Source organism: Oryx dammah, unplaced genomic scaffold (assembly GCF_014754425.2).
Source record: "Oryx dammah isolate SB20612 unplaced genomic scaffold, SCBI_Odam_1.1 HiC_scaffold_29, whole genome shotgun sequence".
In the NCBI taxonomy this organism is placed as follows: domain Eukaryota; kingdom Metazoa; phylum Chordata; class Mammalia; order Artiodactyla; family Bovidae; genus Oryx; species Oryx dammah.
In genome coordinates this window covers 69,932,696-69,943,668 of record NW_024070213.1, presented here as the reverse complement: position 1 = coordinate 69,943,668, position 10,973 = coordinate 69,932,696, and the positions used below count along the sequence as shown (strand labels likewise).

At 40.3% G+C, this 10,973-nt stretch overlaps 1 protein-coding gene across 1 annotated transcript; it reads left to right on the top strand.

The window, feature by feature from the left end:
- Nucleotides 1-4,457: 4,457 nt before the first annotated feature.
- LLPH (LLP homolog, long-term synaptic facilitation factor) lies at nucleotides 4,458-10,288 on the top strand. Its single transcript, XM_040233390.1, has 3 exons — nucleotides 4,458-4,584; nucleotides 6,430-6,641; nucleotides 9,925-10,288. The coding sequence occupies exons 2-3, from the start codon at nucleotides 6,437-6,439 to the stop codon at nucleotides 10,101-10,103; spliced, it is 384 nt and encodes a 127-aa protein (XP_040089324.1). The 5' UTR covers nucleotides 4,458-4,584; nucleotides 6,430-6,436; the 3' UTR covers nucleotides 10,104-10,288.
- The last annotated feature ends 685 nt before the right edge of the window (nucleotides 10,289-10,973 follow it).

Sequence of the window (10,973 nt, the reverse complement as noted above, 5' to 3'; positions counted from 1 at the left end):
TCCACTGTTCCCTATCTATTTGTCATGAAGTGATGGGACCAGATGCCATGATCTTAGTTTTCTGAGTGATGAGTTTTAAGCCAACTTTTTCACTCTCCTCTTTCACTTTCATCAAGAAGCTCTCTAGTTCTTCACTTTCTGCATTCAGGGTGGTGTCATCTGCATATCTGAGGTGATTGATATTTCTCCCGGCAATCTTGATTCCAGCTTGTGCTTCTTCCAGCCCCGCGTTTCTCATGATGTACTCTGCATATAAGTTAAATAAGCAGGGTGACAATATACAGCCTTGACATACTCCTTTTCCCATTTGGAACCAGTCTGTCATTCCATGTCCAGTTCTAACTGTTGTTTCCTGACCTGCATAGCAGTTTCTCAAGAGGCAGGTCAAGTGGTCTGGTATTCCCATCTCTTTCAGAATTTTCCACAGTTTATTGTGAACCATACAGTCAAAGGCTTTGGCATAGTCAATAAAGCAGAAATAGTTGTTTTTCTGGAACTCTCTTCACTTTTTCCATGATCCAGTGGATGTTGGCAATCTGATCTCTGGTTCCTCTGCCTTTTCTAAAACTAGCTTGAACATCTGGAAGGTCATGGTTCATGTATTGCTGAAGCCTGGCTTGGAGAATTTTAAGCATTACTTTACTAGCGTGTGAGATGAGTGCAGTGGTGTGGTAGTTTGAGCATTCTTTGGCATTGCCTTTCTTTGAGATTGGAATGAAAACTGACCTTTTCCAGTCCTGTGGCCACTGCTGAGTTTTCCAAATGTGCTGGCATATTGAGTGCAGCACTTTCACAGCATCATCTTTGAGGATTTGAAACAGTTCAACTGGAATTCCATCACCTCCACTAGCTTTGTTCGTAGTGATGCTTCCTAAAACCCACTTGACTTCACATTCCAGGATGTCTGGCTCTAGGTGAGTGATCACACCATCGTGATTATCTTGGTCGTGAAGATCTTTTTTGTACAGTTCTGTGTATTCTTGCCACCTCTTAATATCTTCTGCTTCTGTTAGGTCCCTACCATTTCTGTCCTTTATCGAGCCCATCTTTGCATGAAATGTTCCCTTAGTATCTCTAGTTTTCTTGAAGAGATCTCTAGTCTTTCCTATTCTGTTGTTTTCCTCTATTTCTTTGCATTGATCACTGAGGAAGGCTTTCTTATCTCTCCTTGCTCTTCTTTGGCACTCTGCATTCAAATGGGTATATCTTTCCTTTTCTCCTTTGCTTTTCACTTCCCTTCTTTTCACAGCTACTTGTAAGGCCTCCTCAGACGGCCATTTTGCTTTTTTGCATTTCTTTTTCTTGGGGATGGTCTTTATTCCTGTCTCCTGTACGGTGTCACATACCTCCATCCATAGTTCATCAGGCACTCTATCATTAATATATTATTGCATCAATGAATTATATATGGCTCCTTTTTTACTATCACAATCAGTACTGCCATGTACATCCCTGTATTTCCCCCAATGTGCACAGATATGAGAGTTTGCCTAGGTAGGGAATATACCTAGCAGTAGAATTGTTGGATAAAAGGGTATATGCAACCTCAGTTTATTACTGTAAGTAAAGGTGAAAATATGCAGACTGCACAAAGAATAAGAAAGGTGAATCAGCAGGACTTTGACAAAGTGACAGACACCTGAATATACAAAGTACAGCGGGGAAGTAGGAGGAAAATAGGAAAGAGCTGTATCTGAGAACTGTTTTTATTGAATATAATTTGGGGAGAAAAAGTGCAATAGGCCCTTCTGCCCACATTCATTTCTTTTCTGCAGATCGCACACCTGGCTTTTATCCACTTGATCCACTTCTGGGGATTAGTGGTATAAGCAGTCGGTTGTCGGTCTTTTTGGAGCAGCTGGGAAGTTAGGTTCTTCCTGCTTGTTCTCTTTGTAAATCTTTGTCTTGAAATCCCTGTCAACTAGTGCCTGGGCAACAAGGAGTTACCATCTGAATCCCATTAGTCTTCCTGCTGCTAAGTCGCTTCAGTCATGTCCGACTCTGCGACCCCAGAGACGGCAGCCCCCCAGGCTCCACCGTCCCTGGGATTCTCCAGGCAAGAATACTGGAGTGGGTTGCCATTTCCTTCTCCAGTGCAGGAAAGTGAAAAGTGAAAGTGAAGTCACTCAGTCGTGTCTGACTCTTAGTGACCCCATGGACTGCAGCCCACCAGGCTCCTCCACCCATGGGATTTTCCAGGCAAGAGTACTGCAGTGGGGTGCCATTGCCTTCTCCGATTAGTCTTCCTAGTCCTTCCTAAATGACAGAGCAAGAGTTCCATGGGTGAGGTCTGACTGTAGAGGCACCGTTTGCTGGTGTAGCATGGCTTTGAGATGGGAAACCGTTCTGCTTGCCAGGTATTCAAGTGCCTTCCATCCCATAGGCGTCTTCTGGTTCTGTAATGGAGCTGAAGCAATGTCCAGTTTGATCCTTAAGCATTATCACATCAGGGGTTAAAGTTTCCTAAAGACAGTAGTTTGGTTCCCATCATCTTTGTATCAGAGAAGGCAGTGGCACCCCACTCCAGTACTCTTGCCTGGAAAATCCCAGGGACAGAGGAGCGTAGTGGGCTGCCATCTATGGGGTCTCACAGAGTTGGACATGACTGAAGAGACTTAGCAGCAGCAGCAGCAGCAGCATCTTTGTATAGCGAACACAGTGCCTGTCACAGAATTCATACTGAAATGTATGAATGAGGGAATGAATTTAGGATTTTTAAATATACCAAGGCCATTTAACTCTTCTGTTGGAACTGCTCTTATATGAACTGGTGAGGAACATGTTAAAAAAATTTTTTCCCTCAATAATGCAGTCTAGTGTAAGTGAATGTTGTTCAGTCATGTCCATCTCTTTGTGACCCCGTGGATAATCCACTGAAGCTGGTAGCCGTTCCCTTTTCCAGGGGATCTTCCCAACCCAGGGATCAAACCCAGGTCTCTCACATTGCAGGCAGATTCTTTACCAGCCAAGCCACCAGGGAAACCCAATGCAATCTAGGATTCAATCTTTTAAAGAACCAGTTGTGCAGAATTATGGCATATATTTAACACCATGACATTTTCATAACAGATAGGCTTTTTTACAAATCTTTTTTTGTGCCAAGTATCTATTCAAAAGTTTTGGCCTGGTATTTTAAGCAAAGTGCTGTCAATTTGGACTGTCAGAAAGTGAGCTCTAATTTAAAATGCAATGTGAACATTATTTTTGGGAGAGGTGGCTAAGATCTAATATATAGTTAACTTTATAATAGAAATTCAGTTGTTGTAAAGGAATTTAATCTCTAAAGAAAGCAAGTTTTTCAAGGTTTTTTTTTTTTAAATACCATATGTTATGAGCTTTTTCCAGCTTCTGTTCCATAAAAAAAAAACCCTGCTGTATTCATATGGAGTTTAGTAACTTCCATATGATGCAGTTTCTTCAGGGGTGGAAATTTAAAGAAAGAAAGGTACCCATAAATTCTTAGAACTCTTACAAGTAACCTGACAGGAGTTTACTAGGCTATGATTATAGAATTTATTTACTGGTTTTAGGTATATGTTTTAAATCTCTAGAAAATACTGCTTGCAAATAGTCCTGTGCATGTTTGAATTTATTATGTAAAAATGATAAGAGTGGCCATTTGCTGAACTCTTATATCCCCTACCTTGGATTATTAGGTTGTATTAGTTTCATTCTATAGATAAGGAAGTCCAGGCTCTGAGATATTCATGTCACTCACAAGAAGTGTTAGAAGCATAAATACCACAGACCTGTACGGTTCCAAAGCCAATACTATCAGAAACACATGTAACGCAATCAAAAAGAAGTGGTGGTGTTTGTGATCAATGTGACCACCACCTATGCCAAGTGTCCTAGGCTAAGCACAGTGTCTGGTATACAGTAAGTGATCAGTCAGGTACACGTGAGTTGAACTGAATTTGTTTGATCATTTTACCCTTTGAACTTGTATTTGGGGTGAAAAGGGGTTTTTTTTTGGTAACAGCTTTGAAGTATAATTGACATACAATGAATTGCTCGTATTTAAAGGATATAGTTTGACAAGTTTTGACGTGTACAACGATGAAGCCATCAGCTGGCATGGGGAAGTTTAAGGGCAGCAAATAAAGATGATCTTAATTTGGCATCTAGAAGAACAGGTGACAGTGGTGAAGGTCCTGCGAACGGGGAGGCGTGACAGGAAACCTAAAGGTCGGCTCTGAGCTCCCTACCTGACGGGCAAAGTCGTCTGGCGGTTATCCGTCCGTAGGTTAGTCTCAGGGCTATCCCGCTCACGCTCAGGACGCAGGCTAGCTTGTGTCAAGAACCCTTGACTCGGGCACTCCGTCGCACTCTCCAAAACCAACTTCAGAATCTATCTGGGAGGAGCCCAGCTCCAGGTACGCAACTTACCCAAAAATCAGGAAGCGCGTCAGCTTAGAATTCCAGAGGACTCCACCTAAGACATCCGGGACATTTTGGCTCCCGGCAAGCAGCGCGCCGCCCGGGAGGGGCGGGCCAGAGGAGCGGGTTGGCCGGAAGGCGGAAGGGCAGAGAATTCCGGCGGCGTGAGCATCGTGCGTTATATGAATTCCTGGGTTTTCGCAGGTGGGTTCTTTACCGCATGGCTTCAGTGAGGCATGGGCCGTGGTACTTGATTCCGCCGCCAGTGGAGCGTCTCCTCTCAAACCTTCTCCCGCTCTGGGCAAGCTTGAGCCCTGTCCAGAAAGGCAGGCCTCTCCTAGGGTCTCGCGTCGTCTTGGCGGCTCTGGTCGGGCTTCCCATTGCTCTGTGGGAAGTGGATTCCTCCTTCAACTCAGCTCAGGTTAACCTCGGCCCTCAGAGTTGTGTTCCGTAACCTTTTTCTTCCTGCTTGAGTTGTACACAGGAAGACAGTTAGTTTGTGAGTGCTGGCGTCCAGAAATGATAACTCCGCCAGTCATCTGTTCAACGAGTGTTTGCTTAAGCTTTACTATGTGCACAGCGCTAGGCATTGGGGGATCCAGCAGTGAACCAGATCTATTTATCCACTGCCTTCGTGGAGCCCACAGACCACCGGGAATGACAGAAAATAAACAATTTAGAAGGAAAGAAAAGAATGATGTAGAGAATAAAAGGAGGCGAGCTTACAGGGGTCAGAAAAACTCTTTCCGAGGTAATGAAGGATTAGTTCTTAGGCAAAAGAAGGGTAAATGTAAAGATACTGAACTCAACGTCATTTGGACATTTTTCTCTTTTTTTTTCCCCCAAATGTCATTTAACTGCTTTATTGATGTGTAATTACCACAACAAACTGCACATATTTAAAGTGTATAGAATATTTTGAAATCTATATACACATACAAACGTAAATCTGTCAGCACAATTAAGATGATGTTATAAGTCATACCTGCAAGTTTCCCTCTAAATTCTTAATAATCCCTGCAATCACTTCCCAGCTCTCATCACATTCCCACACTGTCCCTTGGTTGTCATTGATTGGGCTGTTTTCAGATGTAATTGTGGAGGGGTGGAGCATAGGAGATAGAAGTTGAAGGAGGCAGGAGCCAGGTCACAAATAACCTTGTAGATCTTGAATATGTGAGGCAGAAAATCGTTAATTTCAAGAAAGACTGTATATGCCCTTCAAGTTTTTAAAAGCTCACGTTGACTATGGGGGACAGGCTGGGACTAAGGGGTGGAGAAAAATCAAGAATAGAAATATACAAGTTTGAAATACCTGCTGGTTTAGTCACTAAGTCATGTCCTATTCTTGCGACCCCATGGACTGTAGACTGCCAGGCTCCTCTGTGCTTGGGATTCTCCAGGCAAGAATACTGGAGTGGGTTGCCATTTCCTTCTCCAGGGGATCTTCCTGAGCCAGGGATCAAACCCGTGTCCTTCATTGCAGGCAGACTCTATCAGCTGAGCTACAAGGGAATCCCTTGAAATACCTAGATTGACTTAAAAGGGGGATAATGAGGAAAATTGGGGTGGGTAAGATCACCTGTAGGTTTGGGGGAAATCAAGATGCAGTTAAAAGATTTATAAAATATTTTATAAGTTGTTACATGAATGTAAGGCAACGGTGCTCTTCGTGTTTTGGAGGAAATTAAATTTCTACATCATGTATGGTTAAATTTCTACATCTCGTGTGGAAACTAGGAGCTTTCAGAATTGGCTTACATACAGTACAGTGTGCCAGTGGCCACAGGGAGTTTGGTTTGCTATTTGTGTTATTTAGTGGCTGTCGGATTTGGTGTTCTTAATTGTTATTTAGTGGCTGTATATGCCTTATTGATCCTCACATAATTTGCACATTATGCCATCATAATCCATGAACAGAGTGAAGAGTTTACTTTCCAATTGTTCATGTGGTGCAGAGATACCTTTTGACATGGTTTTCCAAAGAATTGCCTTTTTTTTTAATAGTAAATAGTTGCTTTTGAAAATGTAATTTTGTGAACTTTCCAGGTAAAATATGGCTAAAAGTTTACGGAGTAAGTGGAAAAGGAAGATGCGTGCTGAAAAGAGAAAAAAGAACGCCCCAAAGGAGCTCAGCAGACTTAAAAATATTCTTAAAATAGATGGTGATGTTTTAATGAAAGACGTTCAAGAGATAGCAACTGTGGTAGAACCCAAACATTGTCAAGAGAAAACGCAGTGTGTGGTGAAGGATGAAACAGGTGAGATTATGTTTAAAAAAAATTTTTTTTAATTATATCAAACTTCCCTTTGTGACCTTTTCCTTTTCAACTATCTTCCATTCTTTCTCACACTTGGCTCCTCTACAAACCTGCCATGCCACATAATTCTTTGTAGGTGCTACTGGAGATTCTATGTTCAGCTATTTTAAAGCCAGTTCATGTGAGTAAGCATGTTTTGGATTATTCAGAGCCTTTAGTGCTTATACAGTAGCCTAGGTGAAGTGAAGTCACTTAGTCAGGTCTGACTCTTTGCGACCCCTTGGACTGTAGCCTACCAGGCTCTCCTGTCCATTGGATTTTCCAGGCAAGGGTACTGGAGTGGGTTGCCATTTCCTTCTCCAGGGGACCTTCCCAACCCAGGGATCTAACCCAGGTATCAAAGCCAGGTCTGCCCACATTGTGGGCAGATGCTTTATTGTCTGAGCCACTAGGGAAGCCATTACAATAGCCTGCGTGTCTCAGAAATAGACAGTACTATGGGAATAGACAAACCTAGACACACACTTGTTGGAAGGGTACACACGCATCAAGAACTAGGCAGGACAGAAGGAGGTCTCCTCATTTTACCCTTTGCATGATCTAGGTTCCATTCTGAGAGTCCTCTGTCCTTACTACCGTAAAGATCTGTTTCCCGGTATTTGATTTTGACAGATTCTGGGTGCTCTGTGTTTGAATATAGTCTGAAGTCGGAGGCTGTATATAATGTGTCATTATATAATATGTATATGTATTATACATAATATATATAATGTATATGTATTATATGTGTATTATGTTTGATATATGTATATAATGTCTCTATATGTAGTCATTATCCCTGGTCTCTCTTTGCTTTATCACCCACCTGTAAACCATCAGCACATCTTGACTGTCCCCAAAATACATTAGGAATCTATCCATTTTTCTTCTGCTTTCACGCTTTTACTTTAATGACAGTTATCTCTTGCCTGAAACACAGTAGTAGCCATTTTACTTCTGTCTCAGCTTTTGCTCATTTCTGATTTGTTTTTGTGACATCACCCAGTATGATCTCTTCAGGATATAAATCAATTATGTCATTCCCATGCTTAAATCACCTCATTATCTTTCCATGTGTTTACTACAGCCTGCCTGGTCCTACTTAATCTCATTCCAATACTTCTCTTTGAAAAGGCTCTAACCACAGGCTGAAGTTTGCTTTGTTATTCTCTCCTCAACAGACCATTGAGAAGTCCATGAGGGCAAAGCTTATTTGGACCACTAGAACAGAACCTAGAACAGCATCCAGAATAAACATTCACTGACCAGTTATTGAATGGCTAGTGTATATCAGGCACTGTTCTAGGTCCTGAGACAACAATGATGAATAAACAGAAATGGTCTCCATCCTAATGAGATTCACATCACATTGGAAGAGACAGACAGTAAACCAGACAAATGAACTAATGTCAGGTAGCAGAGTTCACACAAAACCTGTATACCCTGGTGAGTTCCCAGAGGAGGACATTCTGGACATGTCCTCCACAACAGATAAGGTTGATGATAGATGGACCACAGCATTGCTGTGCTGAGCTTCCTGTAGGAAGAGCTGGATACCTTGAGTGTGACCTGGGTAAAGAAGTATGGCAGCCCCAGGGTATCAGGTCTGCTCTGTCATCAGAAGCTTGCTGCTTGCTACTGTACCTCTTCTAGGTACACTTCATTGAAAGTGACCAGTCATTCCTAATAGTTTATGTTCTTCTTAAGGCCTCTCTGTTAGAAGGTTGAGTGTACTTCTTATTGACACAGCTATTTTAGTTAGCTCAAGAAAGCAACTAATCTGAGAAGTGTTCTTTTAACTCACATGTTTTCAGAACCATATACTTAGCCCTAAGGCAGTAATTCAAATCCGTATCTCCTAAATGTTTCCTATTTAACTTTTACTATCGTAAAAGAACAATCGTAACAGTGTTCTTTTTTTTAAATTTATTTTTTATTGAAGTATAGTTGAAGTATAGTTTAATTGCCATGTTATGTTAATTACTGCTATATAGCAAAAGGGTTATATATATATACATTCTTATTCATATTCTTTTCCTTTGTGGTTTATCACAGGATGTTGAATATAATTCTCTATGCTTTACAGTAGGACCTTGTTGGTTATCCATTCTATATATATGTGTTTGTATCTGCTAATCCCAAATTCCCAATCTAGCCCTCTCTCACTGCCCTGCCCCTTGGCAACCACCAGTTGATTCTTAATAGCCCTGATTCTGTTTCTGTTTTATAGATAGATTCATTTTTGTCATATTTTAGAGTTCACTTATGAGTGATATCATATATGTCTTTCTCCATCTGACTTACTTCACTTAGTATGATAATCTCTGGTTGTATCCATATTGTTGCAAATGGCATTATTTCATTCTTTTTTTATGGCTGAGTAGTTTTCAATTGTGTATATGTACCACATCTTCTTTATCCATTCATCTGTTGATGGACAGTTAGGTTCTTTCCATGTCTTGGCTACTGTAAATAGTGCTGCTGCAAACATAGAGGTGCTTGTATCTTTTTGAATTATAGTTTTGTCTGGACATATGCCCAGGAGTGGATTATATGGTATATAATATATACATAACTTTTTGAATTATAGTTTTGCCTGGACATATGCCCAGGAGTGGATTGCTGGATTATATGGTAATTCTTATTTTTAGTTTTCTGAGGAACCTCCATACTGTTTTCCACAGTGGCTGCACCAACCTACATTCCTACCACCAGTGTAGGAGAGCTCCCTTTTCTCCACACTCCCTCTAGCATTGGTATTTGTAGACTTTTTAATGATGGCCATTCTGACCAGTGTGAGGTGGTAGCTCACTATAGTTTTGGTCTGCATTTCTCTAATAATTAGTGATGTGAACATCTTTTCATGTGCTTATTGGTCATGTGTATTTCTTTGGAAAAATGTCTCTTTCAGTCTTTGCCTATTTTTTGATTGGATTGCATATCAGCCTTCTTAAGAAAGTTTCTCAGTGATTAAATAGATGATGTTTCTAGTTCCTCACAGATAGTTTTTATGTCTTTCATGGTTGTGGGGACACATGGCATGTGTGTGATTCTCCTGAATGTGCTGTAAGGAGTTCTTTGAGTATTAGTCAATGAGCATTGCACAAATAAAGGATGTGTGTTTTTTTTGCTTTTATAGTTGCATGCCACTTTTAAATTCAGTGTCCTCATTACATTAATGTGCTTTATCATGGGGCTGTTTGTTCATTTGTGAGTATTAATAGTTTTTCCATTTTTTATTCAGATGACATGAAAATGGAGACTGATATTAAGAGAAACAAAAAGACTCTTCTAGACCAGCATGGGCAGTACCCCATATGGATGAACCAGAGGCAAAGGAAAAGGCTGAAAGCAAAGCGAGAGAAAAAGAAGGGAAAAAGCAAAGTAAAAGCCATGAAGGCAGCAAAGGGTTTGACCTGGTAGACTCTAAAAACTTGAAAAATGCAACATGGGACAGGTCTTTGATTAGAATGTATACATGGATTTCAGCTTCCACCAAATGAAACGTTTATTTCCATTTTTCAACTTGGCGTTTTTCTTCAAGCCCAACATAACTCCTCAAATTTGGTAACTTGAATAAAATATTTGATGAGTAAAAGTACACTTGATATTTCAATTGAATGTTGTCCTGTGTGCAGGGATTATCAGACATCAGAATTCTCTCAAGTGTTAATGCAGTTGTAATCGTTCGGTCTTAGAAAAAGTAAAATATGACATCATGCTGACAAATTTAAGATAACTCAGATTTAAAGTAAATTGTATCACTTGAAAAATATGTCAGTGGATCATATAATCAGTACTTATTTGGAGTTTTGATTTTGTATAATTCAGAGTAAAAGATACATCTAGAGCCTAAAGATCTGTTCTTTCATATATCCTTAAGGTTTCCTAGTAGTAGAGAAGACCAGATTCTTCACTTCAGTTTTTAAAAAATCTTAAATTTTTAGGTGGAATATTAAGATGTACAAATTCGTGTGTTCCATCTTTTCAGAAGATTTAAACATCCTGGGAACTAGTTTAATGTTCTTTAGTTTTCATATTATTCTCAGAGTATAGTTCTCAGATTTTCTGGATGTGTTGTGAAAAAAATACATTACATGGTCACATCAGTTTGGGAAGTGCTACATTCTTGAAGATTCAAAGAAAATATTAGCTTAGGACAGCATATCTTGGAGATATTGTACATTATTCCAAACCACCACAATAAAGAGAACCACATGAGTTGTTTGGTTTCCTAGTGCATATAAAATTATGTTTATATTAGTCTATTTTGCAGCAGCCTTTTATGTTAAA

Coding starts and splice junctions, on each gene's coding strand:
- LLPH (XM_040233390.1), top strand. CDS start 6,437: ATGGCTAAAAGTTTACGGAGTAAGTGGAAAAGGAAGATGCGTGCTGAA. Junction 6,642..9,924: donor TGTGGTGAAGGATGAAACAG/GTGAGATTATGT, acceptor TTTTTTATTCAG/ATGACATGAAAATGGAGACT.